Below are 20,931 nucleotides of genomic sequence, written 5' to 3' on the forward strand. Positions count from 1 at the left end.
AGATGACAACTGACTGAAAGTTCACCGTCCCCGCTGCATCGCCAGGCTCTGCGGCGTCAATAGATGTTGCGTACCACAATGAGGGCCCGGTGGGGCCGTATTATCAATGGCATATGTATAGCATGCATGGTCGGTGTAGACAGCCACGACAGCCTCGTTGACAGCTGCGGCGTGAACCATGGAGATGTGCCCGCTCAGGGACCATCGCTTACCATCTGGCTACACTGAGTACATGCACAAACGGCTGCAGGTTGGCAGGGCAGATAGATGTGCATGGAGAGCAATATGTAGCATGTTGGCGGATTCCGAGAATAATCCTCCTGGGACGGGTCCGGGTCTTCTTGACACATTGTTAGCTGCTTTTATCCAACGCCCAACACGTGATCCATGGATGGCACAGCGCGTCCCCACTCCACCGCTGCTCACGACGCCCACCCTGGTGTTGCGTTTCTTTCGCTCGAGCCCATTCTTCTGCTCAACCATAATCACACGAGAGAGCTTGCTACGAGGCTGGATTCGCTGCTCCGGCTCAGCTAAGCGCGAACGTCAGGCTCCTCATTGCCTGGTCCCCCTCTAGTCCAATCCAATCAAGCAACCCCCGGCTCTAATACACATCCTCGAAGGCGTAAGCTCAGTCGGCCCACATTGCGACCGCGTCTACTTTAACCCTGGGTTGAGCAGAGGGGTACTCGCGCCTGGGCTGTTGTTGCCTCCTCCACCCACACGCCGGTCGCGCCAACAACGTAGACTCGTTACAACGCCATGAGCTTCGGCACCACGGACGCGGGCGGCATGTATGTGCGCGCCCTGTATGACTACCAGGCAGACGACCGCACATCTCTCAGCTTCCGGACGGGCGACATAATACAGGTTATTACCCAGCTCGAGAGCGGCTGGTGGGACGGAGTCATTCACGGTGTCCGCGGCTGGTTCCCGAGCAACTACTGCGCCGTCGTGCAGCGCCCGAGCGAGGACATCGAGAGCGACAGAGACGGCATCGACGCCGACGACGACCACGAAACGCGGTCGACGGGCGGCGGCGAGTTCGACACGTCGGACGGCGAGTCGCTGAGCGGCGGGAACGACACCATCCTGCCCCTCGAGCGCAATAATGTGCCGCACAACAAAGAGGAGGAGGCGGCGTTCTGGATACCCCAGGCGACGCCAGACGGCATGCTGTTCTACTTCAACACCCTGACGGGCGTCAGCACAATGGAGCTGCCCCTCGAGTCGCCTTCTGCGAACGAGAGCGGCCCACGCAACCGCACCGACGTCTTCATCCCCGACATGTCGCGACCGCCAGCTGAGCTGCTCGCGTCAGGCTCCGGCTACCACATGGAGGACACCGACGACGAGACGTCAGCGTCCGACCTGGAAGGGCCCGGCATGAAGGGCTCATTCCGCTCGCGCGTAAGTTTTGCGCTACTCTACGTGGAGCGAGTACTGACACTGTACCACAGCACAGGCAGCGCTTGTCCGATGGCCTCTCATCGGCAACCTCGATGGAGTCAATGAACGCGGGCTACCCTGGCAGGTCCTACGACCAAAGCGGCATGAGCTTCGCAGCCTCTTCCACCATGCCTCCCACCGGCACCACGGCCACTTCCTTTGCGAACAGCCCAGCTCTTAGCGGGTCGAACGGCACCACAACTCAAACGCGCAAGTTCTACGACGACGTGAGCCCGGTTCCTCTCACCTGGAACAGAATGGTGGAGGACATGCGCCGCGCCATAGAGCGCTACAAGCAGGCTATCAACAATAGCGACAGGTCTGAGTTTGTGAAGCGCGCCGAGGACGTTTCGGACCACCTGCGTTTGCTGCTCGCTGCTGGTTCAGGGACCACGGACAACCACTCCGGCAACCCCTCTATCATATCTACAAATAAGGCCTTGTACCCTCACTTCCGCGAGACCATGTCGCGATTCTCCAAGTTGGTGCTGTCTTCGCATATCGCTGCCTCCGACTTTCCTCCCCCCGATTCCTATTCCAAGTGTCTGAAAGAAGCAGAGGGCGTCCTCAACGGAGTCTTTGGTTTTGTCGAAGTAGCACGCCAGCAGCGCGGAGAAGAGATTCCCCGTCTCGTGCCTGGATTTGTAGCCGGGAACACCACCGGAGGCAGTTGGCAGAATAACGGAACTGACACCCATGACTCCAACAATTCCATGTACTCTGACCAGGACGACTATGAGCCCTCCGTTGAACCAACTCTCAAGCTTGACTCGCGCGTATTGGAGAGACTGCAGGATGTTAAGCGCTTGATCATTTCCAGTCTCCGGCGATTGGATGAGCAACTGATGGTCAGAGACCCAGTTATATCACATAGGAAACACCAAGCGATAGGTGACCACGTATGCAGTGCCGCAGGAAAGGTGTTGGAGGCGTGCCGACCCTGGATCTCGACCATTGAACAGATCAACCTCGCTTCTCTCGACGCAGATACTCACGGGCAGCAACTCAGCGAATTCAGTGTCCAGAAGCAAAAGGCCTACGACGTCGTATCTGAACTCGTAATTGCGTGTCAAGGAGTAGCCGCACCCTTGGGAGACGAGTGGGCGGAACTACGTGGTGATTCACTTGAGGACCGCATCAATGCGGTGCGAGCAGTTGTCCGAGATCTGGAATCGACGTGCACCCAGCAATACGGTCTGTTGCAACAACTTTCGGATACAGTCCCCCTGTCCGACATTGTGAGCCGTGCAGACCCAAGGAGAAACACCGATAGCGAGCTACCAAACCATACCCGAGGGCCATCTGGACAAGAGAGACCTTTGCTTGGCAACATTCCCAAGGCAGACACGTACAGTGCAGGCACACCTCTTGGTGTCGACGAGGGCAAGATCGAGCCAGTACGATCAGCTAACAGCAACAAGAAGCTCAAGGACTTCTTCGGTGAAGTCCCTGTTATTCCACAGCAGGCGATCGAAGAAACCCCCGAGTACTTGAAGCTCGACCATGAGGGCGAAATATCCTACGATCACAAATCCGTACCACCACAGCTGAAGGGTGGTACTTTGGCTGGTCTTGTCGAGCAACTGACGCGTCACGACCGTCTCGATCCAGCTTTCAACAACACCTTCCTGCTTACGTATCGATCATTCACCACGGCTTCTGAGCTATTCGAGATGCTGGTCAAACGATGGAGTATACAACCACCCCATGGACTGGCCAAGGAGGACTATCAGCACTGGGTAGACAAGAAACAAAAGCCGATCCGGTTCCGAGTTGTCAATATTCTTAAGAGTTGGTTCGACAATTACTGGATGGAAGGTAACGACGAGGAAGCACGCATCCTGATCCAGCGGGTGTACAATTTTGCGAAGGATCATGTTGCCACAACAAGCACCCCTGGAGCGGCACCACTGATGACATCAGTGGAGCAAAGGTCTCGCGGCCCAGATATGCCCACGAAACGCTTAGTCCTCACGTTGAGTGCACAAACGCCGCAGCCTATTCTGCCCAAACACATGAAGAAGCTCAAGTTCCTGGACATTGACGCAACGGAATTCGCCCGACAACTCACGATCATCGAATCCAGACTATACGGAAAGATTCGCCCTACGGAGTGTTTGAACAAGACCTGGCAGAAGAAGCTTGCCCCCGGTGAACCTGATCCGGCCGCAAACGTCAAGGCGCTTATTCTCCACTCCAATCAGTTGACGAACTGGGTCGCACAGATGATCCTTACACAACAAGACGTCAAGCGCAGAGTGATCGTCATCAAGCACTTTGTCAATGTCGCAGATGTAAGTCAACGAACGCGTGCATGCGACATCCATTGCTAACACAAACCAGAAATGCAGGCAGCTGAACAACTTTTCTACACTAACCTCAATCATCTCAGCGCTAGGAACAGCACCTATTCACCGCTTGAACAGGACCTGGAGCGCCGTCAACCAGCGCTCTATGGCAACCCTGGAAAGCATGCGCAAGCTCATGGGTAGCACCAAGAATTTTGCGGAGTACCGAGATACGCTCCATCGAGCGAATCCACCCTGTATCCCTTTCTTCGGTATGTACTGCCCCAGCAGCATCCCTGCATCAGCCGGCTAATCCATGTTACCAGGTGTCTATCTCACCGACTTGACCTTCATCGAGGATGGTATTCCATCGCTGATCAAGCGCACAAACCTCATCAACTTCGCAAAGCGCGCCAAAACCGCCGAAGTGATCCGCGACATCCAGCAGTACCAAAACGTGCCATACCCACTACAGCCTGTGCCCGAGCTGCAAGACTACATCCTCACCAACATGCAGTCTGCAGGCGACGTGCACGAGATGTACGAGATGAGTTTGAGCGTCGAACCACGAGAACGCGAGGACGAAAAGATTGCAAGGTACACTACCTATTTCTCCTTTGATCGTTCCAAAACTGGGCTAGAAGGATAGAGAGAAAAACTCAAATCAAACCCCCGCTTCAAGAGGAGGACACAGCAACAAAGCGGGGATATGAATGCGTCTTTTGGAGAGAAGATGGGGCTAACGGCGTTTTAGGCTTCTCTCCGAGAGTGGATTCTTGTGATGAGATTGTGACAAATGACGATGATACCCCCCTCGCACGAAACACTAGCATTGTTGTTTCTCATAGGAATCTTTGGAGTATTTTGGTTGTTTTTCGGTATTCGGCGTTTGCTTTTCTGGTTTACCCACACCCCCTAACGATGGAATGAAACGAGTTGGGCTTTTTGATCTTCACCTTGGTTACTGCTGGCGTAGAGCGAACGCTTCACGCGGGTGCGTATAATTTCCTCCCTCTCTCTCGGGTCTCGCAAGAACCGGTAAGCTCCGCTCATGGGACGGGATATTACGATGGGCGCTTGCGGTTGGGAAAATCTTTCTTGTTCCATAGGTAGCGGAACGGCATGTCTTTTTGTCCCTGGCGCGCATCTCTGCAGTTCGTAGCTAATTCACACGCGATTACGATTTCTATATTCACTGTCTGCAAGCTATTGTGGCAAAGACGTCCAGTATCATGACCCAGGGTCCCGTATGAAGCATATTCCTGGACGCTTTCTCGTGTTGTAGCTTGTCCGTTAGTCTAGGGCTCGTGTCTGGTTATTGGACGAGCGGCAAAGGTCGCTCGGCGTTTCTTTCCACCTCGTATCGCCGTCGACCCTGACTCTGACTTCTGCTAGGGTGCCGATCTAACGGAGCGACTCAGACGCGAAAGTGACGGTGAACAAAACACCAGTTCACGATAGGGCTGTAGGGTGGGGATCGTCACTTGTGCTGCGATGAGTTGTTCATTTGTTTAGTTGTGCGTGTGTGGATGCCATTAGAGGGTGAGGCATTCTCCGTCGCTGCTGGCCGGTGTCTCGCCTTGAACTTTACTCTATACTTTCTGCCGGCGTGTGAAGGAATGAAAGCAATCCGCCCTAGCTTCAGGATCTCAATCTGGGCTGGTATGCTCACATCGTCAAATCGTCAGCGTGGTAGTGCATATCGCAGACACGCGTGGATGAGCACTAGCACTCTACGATGCAACGCAAACTTTGCACCCCAGTGCAAACATGTCAGACTGCTTTAGTGCTCGCGGATGGATACTCTCGTGTTCCTCATCGGCAGATCGTCCTGTGCGGAAATTTCAGATTCCGCGCAGGAATGTTGTCCATCCGACGTGAGTGAGCATCGTGACTGATCCAGAGCTAGGAACGCTGCTTCCTAATGCGCACCCACTGCAATGGTCAGCGCAACATGGTACTAGGTACACACATCGGAGGTGAGGCAGGCGCTACAGTAACCTCACCCCCGCAACGATCACCGAGGCGCCCAGCGACGGCCTCATGGAATAATTGCCCCAGACTTCCATCCTTCCATGGCATGCGCAGTCGCCATGAGAGCTCGGCAGGAGCGTGCCGTCTTAGATATGACCCAATGCGGTCGTTGCCGAGTGACGCCGGACGAGGATCATCCTCACATCAAATCTGAGGGAGATTACTGACAAGGGAAAGTGGCCAAAAGAACGACAGCCGTTGTGGTAGCATACCCCAGCTTTTGTGTTTCTGGCCTGTCAGAAGACGCGGGCGCACGGTGCAGTGTGCAGCCATCAAGGCTTATGACATAATGCCGAGGTGGACAATGTGCTGTCTTGCCAGGACTTGGGATTGTGCGAAGAGGATGACAAGAGCTTGGGCGGGTTGCTGATGTTGCTGAGCCTTGGTGTTGTGGGTTGTGGGATCCGAGGTCTGCCGGAATGGGGAATAGGGGTGCTGCATTGCTTTGGCGCCTATCACTTCGGGTGATCAGCAATAAACAAAATCAGATGCACATCTTCTCGTCTATGAATGCGACCAACTTTTCGTTATGAACATGTTGAGCACACGCATCGTCATGGCACCTCATCAAGCAGAAGGTTGAGATTGTAATCATCGATGCGGCCAGAGCGTCGTACACCCTGCTCCTCGCTTGATAGCGATGGGTAATTTCTTGCTGCACTCGCAGGCATTGCGTTACCCTGTAATCAGGCGTGCACAGCAACGGCGCGGCAGGGGCGTTTTCTGTGGCCTGCCATACGCTCGCTATTCCCCGAGGCTGTCACTAAGAGCGGAAAAGACTTGAAAGGATGCAGAGGATGCATGGCGCTCGTGAGCTGTTACTCGTCTAAGACGGCCGCAGTGGGGGTGCCTGGTCTCTGGAATCTGGAATAGGAGCTTCGCGACGCACGTAGCAAAGCATTCAGGAGGGCATTGCGACTGCGCTCGCCTGGATATAATCACAAGACATTGTACTGGGTGCGATCTCGATTGTGACTGGGCAGAATCAAGGCAGTGGCCAATCAAGGAGGGCGAGGTAGTGCGACGGCTGTGGTGAACGCTGGCCAGTCGATGGACTCTGTGGCTCCGAGCATCTGAGGGGGTTGAGGGATGGTGCATGTGTTATCGCGCCTCCCAGCGTGGGTGACAGCAGCGTTGACGGATGGGCACGGAGGAGGCGCGAATGGAGTCGCGCGGAGATAGTCCTGTCTTCTCACCAGCCGCCTCCAGCGTTCATCGTAGTTCTCCCAGTCAGCCACCACGTCCCAGCCATAGCAGCCAGCTGACCAAAGGCGGTTCCTGCATACGATACGCCAAAGCTACTGACACTCCGCGCTGGAGCAGCAGCTTAGACGTGCGCTACGTCTCTTAGCCCAGACTTGGACCTTCCTGGCGACCCACAAAGTTACCTCGTACACGTTATTTCGGTGGCATTAACGGGCGATCCCTGAGGAAAATAGCGGAGGTGCCCAGACCCCAAGGGCGACGTGAGTGGTTCCTGCGTCCGTAATTGCGCTGCTTTGGGCGTGCGTGCCGGACTTTGCCTTTCTGCACACGAGGGCCCAGCAGTTCATCATCGGCCTCTGCGCTGCCTGCCATCAGCCATCCGACCTCTTTTACTTTTGGCCGGCTGCACATCAACCACCCGACTCCCGCCTCGCACGCTCTTTACTACTTTTCTTTTCCGTCCGTCGCAAAGGGTTCACCTTTACAGTCACTCGCTTCTAATCTAATCTTCTCAACATGTTGTCCCGCAGTACTTGGGGCGCGACGTCGTCGCTACTATTACTCGCTTTGTCCCGCTTCTGTAAGTCGGCTCCTCGCCTGCGACTCCCAATGTGAACTCGTGCTGACCGGTGAACCTCTTTCAGCCAACGCTGCCTGCGAATGCGGCTACTCGGTTAACAGCACAAGCGACTCGAACTATGCCGTCTTCACAGAGCTCATGGAAAATGACTTTTTACATACTTCGACCGACGACTTGAAAGAGGTTGGCTGGCAGCCGCAGGAATACAATGTTACTTCGACGAATGCTAGAGGACCTTTTGGAAAGAGTATGGAGTTGACAAACATTGTCACGAACCCGTTCAAGAAGGGCTGGTCGGGTGATGCAGACCATGGCGGTGATGCCGGACTAGAGTTGTGGGTTCGCGGCGACCATCAAGATGGTCTCGTTAGCGGAGCCGAGCTTGTCACAATGCGCAACGACTCTCTACTTGGAAGCTTCCGTGTCGGCATGAAGCTGTCGAACTCCTCGGGAACTTGCGGCGCTTTCTTCTTCGTAAGATCCCACACCCTCTTCTTCAGTCTGAAACTTGACTAACAAGCACAGTACCACAACAACTCGCAAGAAATTGACATGGAGTTCCTGTCTCACCAGTTCAACAACTCCCAAGGCGCCGTAAACCTCGTTCTCCAAAGCCCGGAATCCGTCACGCACGGCTACGCTGCTCAAGGAACAAACGGCTTCGAAGTCAAGGCTCTCCCTTTCCGTCCGGACGAACTGTTCCACGAGTACCGTTTCGACTGGACCCCTAACCGCGTCGCCTTCTACGTTGACGGTGTATTCCTCCACGAGATGACCGAGAACATTCCCACGGAGAGCGGCGGCATTTTCCTGAACCACTGGAGCAACGGTGACCCATCGTGGTCTGCTGGACCCCCGGATCAAGACACCGTCATGACCATCTCGTACATGAAGTCATACTTCAACTCGACTGATACCGAACGCTCGCAGAACGACTACAAGAAGCGTTGCCCGACATATGACCCCGCCAAAGTCTGCGCCATCCCTAACCAGATGAGCCCACCGGATCAGAGCAAGGGCCCAGAGGCAGCGAAAACCTACTTCTTCTCGCAAGATGGAGACGATATGACACCCGGTCAAACAACATACACAGGTAGCGCGACCAGCACATTCGGTGCGCAATCATTATCGATCGTGGTCCCCTTATTCGTCACACTTCTCAGCTTAACGCTGGCGTAATAGACATTATCAGGACAGTTAATACCGCCTCCTCCCACTCCACTTGTTCCCTATATCTGGGGCCATGGGCTGGGAACTTTTACGAGCATACGACCACTTCTACAGCGTTCTTGGAGTAATACGACTACTGCAGTCCGATTTGCACTTTTCACTTCGACTTCTACACGGGCCCGTCTTCGCACCGCCTCACACTTTTCTTTGATTCAGCAACATACTCATGGCGCAGCACCGCCTGTAGTGTCTTTACCCTTTTATATTTTCTCTTCTTGTATATACCCTTCGCACGGGGTTCTGCGCAGTCAGCCCGTTTGCCCACGCCTTCTGCCCTGGTCCAGCAGCGGCTCCTTCTCTACCTCGGCCCTTTGTGGCAGAGATTTTACTTATTGTATCGGAGTGCACTCCGCCGGAAGCTGTTGTTCCACAACCGTCCTTTCGGCCCTCATACCCCCATGCCGCATACCATCGCGTCGCCTGTTTTTGCATTGGAAAGAGAAAAGAATCGGAAGATACCATCTTAGACCATTATGCGTCGATATATCCTAGCCCATGACAGCTACTGCCATAAGAAAATTAAACAATTCAATTTGACCTTTGCCCTTGCAGTCGTTTGTGTCATCTCATTACTGACACGCACTCTAGGATGAAAAAGGGTGTTGCCCTGCATCTCATCAATTGCAGAGATCCCAGTTTGCAACAACTGTACCTTGCATACGCGCAAGAACTACTCAGCTAGCATCGGAGTTGCGATGGCTGATATCCTGCTCAGTGGAGCTGGCCGGGCTACTACCAACGGAGCCTCACTCCGGAAGCGTCGGAAGACCCTCCATCGCGTCTCGACCAGCCCTCGACCAACAACGCCAATCAGACGCGCTATGCAAGCCTATCGAAATCTTGCCCTGCTGTCGGGACGCGTCCGTGACTTAGTTGTCAGAGAACATGTTCGCGGCATGTAGCTCATCCGGCGAGCTTGCCAGAATTGCCTGAAGATCCTCCTGCACCTCAACTCGACGCGAGTCTCAAACTACGACTATAGACTGAACCTACAAGGCCCGGGAAACCTCCCACTGCGACCGCTAAACTCTCCCCAGCGTTGTTTTGCACTTGCACGCTGACGCGCGGTCTAGTGCCGTACCCGCGCCAAATTTCTGCTGTGGCGTCTGCCGGTGCGTTTCGGTACTTGGGGTTAGCTGCACAGTAGTAGTGCCAGCTCAGTGACGTAATGGGCCTGTAACTCGGCGCCGTTGTACACCGGCAATTTGGACTCTAATGTTGGTGGAGCGGCGGTTGCTGAAGACGGCCCAGGTACTCCCGTGATAGTGGGGCTGCAAGTCTATTGGGAGCTGAGAGTGGCGAGGAGATGTTCTGACACTTCGTCGTGAGATGACTCGATTTCGAGCTCGTTGTGACACCTATCGAGATAGGACGCTACTACCGGAGAGCTTCTGGAGACAGTTGATTTCTTCTTGTTTTCTTACACTCGCGCGTCCTTTATCCTCGCTCCTCGGCTACCAGACGCTGCATCGGATCCCCTCCTGTTTGCATCCTGCATGAAGCTTGTGTTTGCGCGCCCCCTGCGTTGCTCAGATCTCTTGCAGCCACCTAAGCTTCAGCATGGCGGCAATCTTGCTCTCTTCAGGATGCACTATTGAGCGGGAAAAGGCTTGTTTCTGTTTGGCATTGCATTAGCGTTCGCCGGTGGTGCGATGAACCGGGTCGGCGAGACTGTGTTGTCAAGACGACCTCCGACTTCGATTGCGGCTTACATAGCCACATTGCGTTCTCGACTTGCATGCATGGAACTAGTTGGCCGATCCCGAGATCTGTTAACGGATGTATCAGGACCGACGACTTCAGTACACAGTAAATGCTACCTAGGTAGCTCAGGGACTGCATCACAGATAGGGTGTATGGACATAATGCATGAATAGGGACTCGTAAGTATGTTTTCAGTCGCATGAGCTTTCAGGTATGCCCAACGACCCGCAGCGTAAACGATGCCTAGGTGTCAAATAACGCCGTGGGATCAATCGGGTAAGTTAGAGCCATCTCCAAAGTCGTACCATGGCCATGAAGCAGGAGCTACACCTTCCCGTAATGTATAACGGCAGTCGTGATAGAGATGCTGGCAGTTGCTTCCTATCCGCAAGGAGAGCCGCTCCTGCTGTTCTGGTTCAGGGTCCAGTCGCTGCATTTGCATCCTTATCGCGAGGTATCAACACTGCAGCTTTTCAACCACACTCTTTTCTGCACGTCTACGCTCTTTTTGGCTTCAGCAACTCGCGCGCGTCTCTAGGCTTTCGATTTTTGGTTTTTGGCTCTTTTGGCTTGTTCAGACTTTACCTGTTGTTTTCCATTGTGCAGTACGATACATATCAAATTCCAAGCGGCATCGCAACATTGTCTCAAACTCGACACGAGTAACTGCACCGATTTTTCTTCTGGCGTGAAGCTCGAGTCTGGGATATCATCCCATCTGCCGGTCGGTCTGTCAGCTTTCGAGGTCAGGCTTTGGTGCTTCAGTCTCAAATTCCCACATTCGACAACAGCAGCCGAGCGTCCTTCTCTCACCTCTCGGCACGGGACGGGATGCGCGTCCAAGACTTCTACGTCCTTCTTTTATCGGCAATCATAAGCGGTAGACTCTTCGCTGAGTCTGAGTACCTGCCAGATGTAGAGGAGACTACAACAACAATAGGCGCGAGCCCAGCTTCGGTCCCTACATCGGTTTCGCCTACTGCGACATCTATCGCTGGCGTGGGCGGCATTGAGTAACTTCCCAATTTAGAGGATTGTGATGTGACAGGGTACTAACGGTTGCATAGGCTTCGTCAAGGACCCGGCATTGCTCCAGTCGAGGGCGCACCTGCGCCTGTTCAGCAACCACCAGCCATAATTACAGCGATACCAGCTGCAGAACCTGCCCCAGCTCTTCCTGTCGATCCTGCACTTCCGATGCCTGCATTACCTGCGCCTGTAGCTATACCTGTTCCCGCTGTTGATCCTGTCGTCAATCCTATACCACCACCAGCTCTTGCGCCTCCTGTCAATGCCATCGCGCCGGCAGCTCCACCCATCAATGTTGCCGGAACTGCAGGTGCAGATGTTACGCGATTGGCGAAACCATTCAGCAACGTACCCTTCTACACCGTGGTGTGGGCCGAGACATGGATCGGAGGGACATATTCCACTTGGTGGCCATACACTATATCGCTGGATTTCAAGCCTCTTCAGACGAACGCCCCACTTCCAGGGTCAGGATCGATCGGTATGGGTACGCTCACTGGTAAGACAGGAGTGACGCGGACGATCGTGGTGAACGCTGCACCTACACAAGGAGTAGGCTGGGCCAAGGGCCTTGCTGCAGCTGTTGGAGTTGGCATAGCGGGCATGGCTGTATGATGACAAGTGATGTGCAGATGAGGGGCCTGATAATTTATGGAAGAAAGAGTTAGATTTCATTCCAGCTGCAGATTTGGATCTGGACATACTAGTTGTCATATATGGCACTTAAACGACTTACGATGCATGTATATTACGCGAAGTATGATAGCAACGGTCAGCAAGACAAGAAGTAATGGGAGACGAATGTTAGATAAGAACTAAAAGCTGCAAAGCCAGTGCGAAGAACCCCTTCATCCTAAGAACAAGAAGACAATGGAATTATGAGGATATGGTTTATATGGATGTCATCCAGCACCACCAAAGCCGGTCATCTCCGAGCTCGCTATACGTTTTCCAAGTTGTTGTCTTGATCGTCCCTTATCCTACCTCCCTCTTACGCCCTTGAATGTTTCATGACCAACCTAGTCGTTGCATGCATGGCGGCCCTGGGCGGTGAAGAAGCTCACGTCGGAGTGTTTTCCTCCAGCATTGCAGGGCTTGTCGTCCTCAAACAGCGGCGCGACGTTCAAGCAAGATCTGGTGCAGCCGCCATTGTTATCCTAAAATTTTGGTCAGTCCCGTGTCTCTCTCCCTAAGGAGTTCGAGGCACGTACAGCGACACAGCAATGGGAGCCGTCCTGGTACAAGCACTGGCAGTAGATAGAAGCCTGGGTACCAACGGCCATGGTAAGGAGGAGGCCGAAGACGGCGGAGAGGCGGACCATCTTGACGTTGGTCTGGAAGAAGATGGAGATAGGTTGGTACGAAGTGGAGTAGGTGAACGAAGAGGGCGGGCCTATGTGCTATATATACTTCACGATGTCTAGGGTCTAGAGATACGCGCTGTCTTGTTGGCTTCCGGACGAATGCCTCGGGCTCTCTCACAGGTGACTGCGGTGGAATCGAGAGTGACAATTATCGCCATTGTTTCCCTGCTACTTTGAGGGCCGAACAAAATACGACCTCAGGGGTGTTCTGATAGACCAAGCTATGCGATGAACACGGTACTTACCTATGAAGCGCAAGTACACCTCGTATATCTTAACCACGTGTTGAAGACCAAGTCCTATCTTGGCTTAGAAAGACAAGCTCCGCTAAGCTAAGAGGTCCAGTGCTTGGGCCACTGTTAATGGCCACCGAAGTATCGTCGAGAGGTGTACCGATGAGGCTTTAGATCCTCTCGATTAGTTACAATTTGCGGTGTGTAAAGAACAGTTGGGGAAGGAAGCCGAGATTGGTACCTGGTTGAGCAGGTAGTAAAAGGTCCGAAAGAGATACACGAGAAGGTCCGAAAACAGACTAATCAATCCGCTTTACCCATGTTGCTATCACGATACTAACGAAATGCTTCGCCTTCAGGATAATGTGATAGATACAGGAGAACATGTTAAAAAGGCAGGTGATTTCGCCTCTGCAGTGAGGATATCACAGCGACCAGCAATACTTCCCTCACTACTTCAACACCCAACTCTACTTCAACTTACCCTCTCTTCTCAATTCGTCATCATGGTCCGCCTTCTCTCCGTCGCCGCGGTCTTCTTCACGATCGTGTTCGGAGCTCAAGCTTCCCACATCTGCCAATGTCTCTTTCAGGATGGCTCGCACTGCTGCGCCAGTGTCGTAAGTCTCTCAAAGTTCTTGGATATGAAAAGTGAGCTAATTGCGGCCTCGCTCCTTTACAGAACAACTTTGGTGCTGCGGAAGACTGCCAGGTTGTCTGCGTGGATAAGAAGCGTAACAAGGATGGCGCAGCCTGCAACGCTGGCGGCAAATGGTCCAGCGTTGGCGGCTTCACCGTTCAGTTCCGCGAGCCATGCCAGTAAGGCGTCTCTGGCGGAACAACCGTACTTGGCGCCAAATAACAATGCTGTTGGAGGCATGGTGGAGATGTGTGGATCATAATGGGAGACGGCGGCCTGAGCGTGATGGACTGAGAGTGGAGCGTATGGTCCTTGTGGATCGTCCGAGTCGTTTAGGGAGAAGGCCGGCTCTACTAGAATAATATGTCTGTATCGTCAATGTAACACCGTTCTCAACAATTGCAATGCCAACCGCGTGTAGAGATAGGTGCCTGAGCTCAACATGCTAACTTTTCATTGTTTTCACTGTGTTGGTCGATGCCAGTTTTGGAGTAAAGGAGTGATGGGTGATGAGGATACGACACTTTTAGTAATCACGGCGGCGGTTAGTGCCTCCACGTGACGCCTGCTGCGGCGGTAATCCCCCGCGGGCGGGGTTAGCATGCCAACGCGTTGTTCCCACCTGGGCAAGACCGAAGCGCCGACTCAACTTTGCGCTCTGCCTGTGCGATACCCGTACTCTGTATATATGGAGGCATTGGGCAATTGCGTTAGGAAATCCATCGTGCGATGTGTGTAACAGCCATAGAGACAATTATAATGATCTCAGGTCAACAAATGGCGGTGGGGTGATACCCGATGTATGTGGCGCGACTTTCACGCTACTCGCAGACGATCTTGCCCTTTTCGGACCGAGGCTTGGAATGTTAACGTGACCGCGAGCAGACGACGATACTGACGATAAGGTGACTGAGATCAATATCACGTACGAACTGCTTTGTATAAGATTCGGATCAAACCGACAGTGTTGTATAACATAGTTCTAAGCTTATCATCATCGACTGTCGGACCTCCGTCAGCGACAACTCCCCGAGTCAGCATCACCCGATCGGAACAAAGACAAACCAAGATACCAGCAACGAACATCATACCGTCATAGAATCTTGAAGGAATATATATCGACTGGTAACCAAACGATTTGACCCACCAGGGCTGCAAATTGCGAGTGGTCAACCTCGAAATACATCAACGACGACGGTTCATCACTGCTATCGATCGACCATCTCCAATTCATTGCCAGGCTAGACAAACAAAGGGGCAAAATCATCGACAATGGCAACAGCATACTACTTCGCAGCACATTTCAACATGCCCAGAACGCATGCGACCGATGATGCATGGCCTTTCCCTGCAAGCACGCCGAATACCACCTCGCTATTCTCGTCCGTCCCAGTCACGCACGAATCAGTACAAGCGCAGTATTTTGCCTCAATGGCACCAGAAATAACCACAATGGAAAGGGGCGCAACCAACCCACAGCAAACCTCAATCCTCTTCCGTCTACCGGCAGAACTTCGAAACCAAATCTACGAAGAGCTCCTCTGTGCGAACACACCGCACCACAAAGATCTCGCTACATACTCCACGCCATCTAGATCTCCAATGGTCTACCCAGCCATCCTCCGCACATGTCGCAAGATCAACGAAGAAGCCCAGGATCTCTTATACACAACACACGTCTTCCACGCCCACCGCTCTCTCCTAACCGCCCTACCACATCTGGTCTTGCCCGAGAAGCCAATCTTGTCTCCAACGATCATCGCGAAAATCACACGCTGGCAGCTTGAGCTACGTCTGGACACCGATCCCCGGTTTACCAGCAGTCAAGCTACGGCTGCATTCTCTGGTGCGGAGTTTCTCCAGGTAAAGGTTTGGCAGAGTATGTTTGATGGGGCGGACAATTCGGTCTTGAAGCTGTTTACTGGAGTTAGGGGTGTGGGTGTTGCGAAGGTGACGGGGTGTGATGATGAGGGGTTGGCGAGGTGGTTGGAGAAGAGGATGATGATGCCGGTTGAGGAGGAAGAAAGCAGGGAAGGGGGATTTTGTCAGTGTGGAAAGAAGGCAGATGAGGAGATGGAGTGGTTTGGTGTGACTAGAGATGCTTGGACGTTTGGGAATAGGTAGTGAAGAGGATGATAGTAAGGACTTGGCTTTCAGTTATAGTGCAGACATCTTCCGCTTTTCAGGAGTTTGTTACGCTAGCATCCCTCAATCAGACCGATCATTTTAGACTATTGTAGTTTGAAAATGGAACGAATTCAGTTTCAATGGTCTTTACAGCTTTCACGTTGGATGTGACTATCATTCTTTTTGGATGGGTATCAAGTGTTGGAGAATCGAAGTGATCACAAAAGAAATTCCAGAGACTCTTGCTCTGATCAGATAAGCAGCTTATCGAATGCCGACCTAGAGCCATACGTTGGATCAAAGTGATCTACCGCAGCTCTTCCCTCTCATCCTCTTCGTCGTCCTCGATCTTGGCGCAAGGGAAAGCGCACTCCATTGATCGTTGCTGCAGATGAGTATTAGCAATAAGATTCTCGTATAAACCCAGAGGAATGACATACCCTGCTTCCATTCCCACTCTCCGCCCAGGAACCGGTGTTACACCACGCTTCGGGGTGCAACTTCTTGCTCCCGCCCTCGGTCGCCCATTTCAGCCCATCGTACTCAAAGACCAGCGCATCTTCTCCATCGGAGCCGTAGATAGTCAACTTGGTGTCATCCACCAGTCCATCGATCTCGAAGATCTGCGTCGCGGAGACTTTCACATACGAGTTGCGCTCCGTCCGGGGTCTCGAAGAAGCGAGATCGATAGTGATTCCGTTCATGTGGTCTTCCAAGCTGTCGACTTGGACGTAGTTGATCTTGCCATCGCTTGTCGAAGCTGGTCGGGCAGCGGTCATGAGTTGCTTGTGGAAGAGGGTGAAGGTGCATTTGTCGACCAGAGATGTAGCGGACGATGACAGCAATGACTGTGCGTCACCGCGAGGGAGAATGCGCGGGGGCTGAGGAGGGAGGACGCGCGCTGCGCATAGTGAAGGCGTGAGGAAGAGAACCGAAGAGAGGATGGCGAAGGTGTTGGTGTGCATCTTGAAGACCTGCTTGCGAATGCTTTTGGTAGTGTTGGGTATTTTTTCGATGAGAAGAGGAAGTAGATTTGATGACGCAGTCAGTCAAGTAAGGCAAAGACGAGCGGATAACCGGATCCAAGACCAGCTGAAAGATGCAAGGGAGAGTGAATGCAGGTACAGGACGCGCTGACAAGCAGGTACTCTTGTACCTTATTAAAGCATAGAGAGATTTCGTTTCAGAGTACCTACGCCGGACTACCCGCCCTTCACCCTGTCTATCTGTTCATCGCTACTATATTGGTGTGGCGATCCCGCTTGAGTACTCGGGCCATGCGGCGGTTGTGCAAGGCTGATGTGCGGGGTTGCGGCACGGTGCTCAAATAGAGTGCTCTGGCGGCAACGTCAGCGGCAAGCATCCACCCTGTGCAATGAGGTGCATCGTAGAGCCGCAAGGAATGTGGGGGTCTGCAAAGAATGTGTATTCATGAGGGCGGCGCGGGTTATTGCGCTGGACAACGTTGCGTGAGATGGGCGGTGGTGCTCGAGGGTCGAGGGGCCCAGGAAATTGGGAGCGGCGCAATGAAGTCATGATCATCGTAGAGATGGCCTTACCATCCTCGAGGCATGCGCATCTTCGAGATGATAACAGAGAAAGACGAAGATACGTCATTGTATGCTGGCTTGAGCTCTTGACTTTGCTGTTTCAAGTCTCTGATGTTCCCAATCCACAACGAAGATCTCTCGTTCTTCAAGAGACTGCAACGTGGTTGCCTTCTCGGTCCAATGCCACTGCGCAAGAAAGCATCTGCGTATCCACGGCTACATCACCTCGGAGCTCAGTAAAGCCAACATTGTGCGCGCGTGGATGTATCGGCTTGGCTTCCGCGTGCTGAAAGCCCTGGTGAGCGCCCTGGTGAGCGCCCTGGAGATTAGCGAAAGAAGGCTGGCAAAGATACCTACGGCTGATGCAAACGAGTCGCTGCGCCGCTTCAAAAGAATCAATATCATTACGTTTGCCAATTCGAAGCTTTTGTGATCATCCAGGCGGCAGCCATTGAATGCCGCTGGTGAGATCTATGCAATACGGCTTTCGAGATAAAGCAAGGAGATTTGGGTTCGCATGGCCTCTTTTCGCAGTGTTGAGCAAGGATTTAGGTATTAGCGAGTGTTGAGTGCAGCGTCCGTCCCATATTCAAATGTCTTTTTCTACCAAGCACAAAGTCTTTGAGGCCAGTAAATATGCGCCCAAGTGCGCAACAAAGTCAGGGTCCATGGTGTTGGACGTGCGCAGGGGGAGAAAGGGCAATTTCGGGATGCCGAATCGGTAGTCGTGGGGCCGAGCGTCTCGAAGTCTGACGTTGAGCACACAAGTTGGAATCCGTCATCCTTCTCAACCAACTCACAGCCAACCTTCGCCGTCGCAATGTCGCGCCCCTGCCAGCAACGGCGCGCCAGTGCGGCTGCGAATCGGAAATCAAGAGGGTCCAAGCCAACCGGACCGCCCCCTATACGACACAAAGCACGGCAAAAGGCGATACACAACGCTCGACGCAGCGAGCGCGGCGGAGCACGTGGCGGGCGTGGTGGAGGCCGCGGAGGAGGTGGAGGAGGAGGCCGTGGTGGCGCCGGACGGGGTGGGCGAGGAGGCGGACGTGGCGGACGTTTTGCGCAGAAGAATGGCAGGAACGAATCGGGCCAAGACTTCATACCTCTCTCCTCTGGTGGCAACAACTTCGAAGCCCTCTACAGGTCCTCACGCAACGACGACTTTGATCTCGACATGGACGGCGACAGTTCCGACTCAGACCAATTCGGCGACGACTTGCTCGACGACGACATGTATGAGGCCGAGGATATCGAGATCAACGTGCAGGCGCCACTGCCCACGACCGGTCGGGGAAGACAACCACTAGCGGATATAATGTTTACGGAGGCAGCCGCGGTCGCAGTATACAGGCAGCTCTATCTGCGCGATTACCCACTCAGTACCTCAACCACGCGAGTGCGCTACGGTCTCTACCAGGAGGACACCTCTGCCGATTCGGCCGCATACATCTCCCTCGCACCATCCACAGCATCTCGCCGATCGAGCGTCATCAGCATCAGCAGCGACACAAGCGAAGAGTCCACAGATGGACCGACAACACCGGAGTACAATCCGGCACGCGACTACGTCTTCACGTTCGGTATGCACAAGGGCAAGCGATTCACCGATGTGAACGAAAACTACATCAAAATGATCGGCGGTCAGTTATACAAATACAGGGACAGAAGACATGCGGGCCTTTTGGAGGCATTCGAGTACCACAGGCCGGGGCAGGCACGTCTTCAGCCAGACAACCCTCAAACCCAACAGACACAAGCTCAGCTATCGCAGCCACGACAGCCTCCCACACGGAACGCACAAGGGTCTCGATCGAACGCTCTTTCGGCATCAGACACATGGAGATTCCACAAAGGCATTCACCTCGGAAAGCGACTCCATGACGTACCTGAAAACTACCTACGAACGCTAGAGGGCAATCCCCTCGTCAGAGACGCCTGGCCTGGTTTCAAGCAAGCACTCCAGGACTTCAATGCCAAGACTGGTAGACAAGGTCGGGTTTGATCACACAATAGCCGTACAATAGCTGCTACCACGTGGTTGCGCCTTCTACGAGCGTTTGTTGGTGGTCCAAGCGGCAATTTTGGGACTCACCTCATGTGGGCGACCTACAACTTGCAGAACCAGCGCAACCCACTGCGACTGCGACCTCTTTGTCTGAACAGTCTGCATGCGCGGGCTTATTCCATACTACACACTCTAGTTTCCGACCCACAGCAGTGCCGCATCTCACTTCACCATGACGAGAACCAAAAAACGTGCGCGAGCGGATCCCGAATTGTCGCAGTCTCAGCCGCAGCGTCATACCAAGCGACAGAGGGGACCGAGCGCCATGGCAGCGCAAGCAAAAGAGGAGGCCGATGACACTACTGCGGCAGACGATGTGCGATATATGCGAACGCAGCCAAAGGCCAAGGCACCCATCGAAAGCTCCCGAGCCAAGTCCTTCCCCAGTCAGACATCCAAAGTCATAGACTTGACGCTGAGCGACGAGCTCGACGATGTGTTCCCCGCATATTCGTCCAGGTCAAAAGCACTCCAGGATCAGGCCGAAGAGCAGCGCCACTCAAAGTACGCTCTACAGAACAAGATGACCGGAAAACTTGGCGAGCGCTCTCTAGGTCAATCCAGCGGCGGACAGGGTACTGAAACCAGAGAAGGCGAAGAACGATGGGCCCTTCCTGTAAGGCCCCCACTATCTGCAGATGTCCTTGCCCAGCGCCAACAAAAGAAACAGGAGAGGAAGAGGCAGAGGAAGGAGGCGGCCATTGACGTCATAAACGCCCAACGCTCCTATGCGCCGGTCATGTTCACCCTTTCAGAGGCAGTAGCCTTTCTCTGGCAACCCCAGCTAGCGATCACCTACGATCTTCCGACTGGCGATTATGTACCTTGTCAGTAATACTCCTGTACGAATCCACGTGAGACAAATACTGACTTTCTACACTCATCTTTAGATCCCGTTCATAGGTCGTACCACTTGGGCGGTATGGGTCGGTATGAAGATACTCGTGTCGCTATGCATACAAGTCTTCCCTATCGTCCTTCCGGCGCTGGCGGACGCGACTCTCGTGCGGATGACCGTAGGTCAGACCGAACGGAGGCTCACGGTCGCTTCGCTTGATCTTAGGGCAACAACACGCGCTGGCCGATTGCGATGAGTAGGAATTGGGTGATTGAACCTTCATCACGGCCGCACTAGGGGAAACAAGCATGCTCAACCGCGGGTGTCATGACTGCCTTGGTATGACTGTCTTGGGTCTGAACACGATGTGACGCTTCAGAGATGAACACGATGCTTGGTGGTGGAAAGCAGCCCCAAATTTCAGAAAAACAATCCAAAACATACACATCGATTGAACGTACACGTGATGCTTCTTAGAAGTCAATTGAGCCTACCACAAACAGATAGTAGATGCATTAAGGTGCTATCCACCCGACACAGGTCATCGGCCAGCGTATCCACGGCTTATGCTCCGTGGGCAGAGCTTCGAAG

At 53.5% G+C, this 20,931-nt stretch overlaps 4 protein-coding genes across 4 annotated transcripts; 3 read left to right on the top strand and 1 right to left on the bottom strand.

The window, feature by feature from the left end:
- Positions 1 to 762: 762 nt before the first annotated feature.
- On the top strand, positions 763 to 4,519 carry J4E78_002998 (uncharacterized protein; the record flags this gene model as incomplete). The annotated part of the gene is made up of 5 exons (XM_049363641.1): positions 763 to 1,410; positions 1,461 to 3,743; positions 3,793 to 4,009; positions 4,064 to 4,334; positions 4,492 to 4,519. The coding sequence occupies 5 exons, from the start codon at positions 763 to 765 to the stop codon at positions 4,517 to 4,519; spliced, it is 3,447 nt and encodes a 1,148-aa protein (XP_049224306.1).
- A 2,974-nt stretch (positions 4,520 to 7,493) lies between these two features.
- Positions 7,494 to 8,736, top strand: J4E78_002999 (uncharacterized protein; the record flags this gene model as incomplete). The annotated part of the gene is made up of 3 exons (XM_049363642.1): positions 7,494 to 7,557; positions 7,622 to 8,031; positions 8,083 to 8,736. 3 exons carry the CDS (start codon positions 7,494 to 7,496, stop codon positions 8,734 to 8,736), a joined length of 1,128 nt encoding a protein of 375 aa, XP_049224307.1.
- A 7,455-nt stretch (positions 8,737 to 16,191) lies between these two features.
- Positions 16,192 to 17,163, bottom strand: J4E78_003000 (uncharacterized protein; the record flags this gene model as incomplete). Its single annotated transcript, XM_049363643.1, has 3 exons — positions 16,192 to 16,269; positions 16,325 to 16,858; positions 17,155 to 17,163. The coding sequence occupies 3 exons, from the start codon at positions 17,161 to 17,163 to the stop codon at positions 16,192 to 16,194; spliced, it is 621 nt and encodes a 206-aa protein (XP_049224308.1).
- Positions 17,164 to 18,102: 939 nt separating this feature from the next.
- J4E78_003001 (uncharacterized protein) lies at positions 18,103 to 20,337 on the top strand (the record flags this gene model as incomplete). The annotated part of the gene is made up of 3 exons (XM_049363644.1): positions 18,103 to 18,107; positions 18,287 to 19,433; positions 19,639 to 20,337. The coding sequence occupies 3 exons, from the start codon at positions 18,103 to 18,105 to the stop codon at positions 20,335 to 20,337; spliced, it is 1,851 nt and encodes a 616-aa protein (XP_049224309.1).
- Between the last annotated feature and the right edge of the window lie 594 nt (positions 20,338 to 20,931).

The sequence above is a fragment of the Alternaria triticimaculans genome (assembly GCF_023758025.1).
Source record: "Alternaria triticimaculans strain BMP 0046 chromosome Unknown scaffold_3, whole genome shotgun sequence".
Lineage (NCBI taxonomy): Eukaryota > Fungi > Ascomycota > Dothideomycetes > Pleosporales > Pleosporaceae > Alternaria > Alternaria triticimaculans.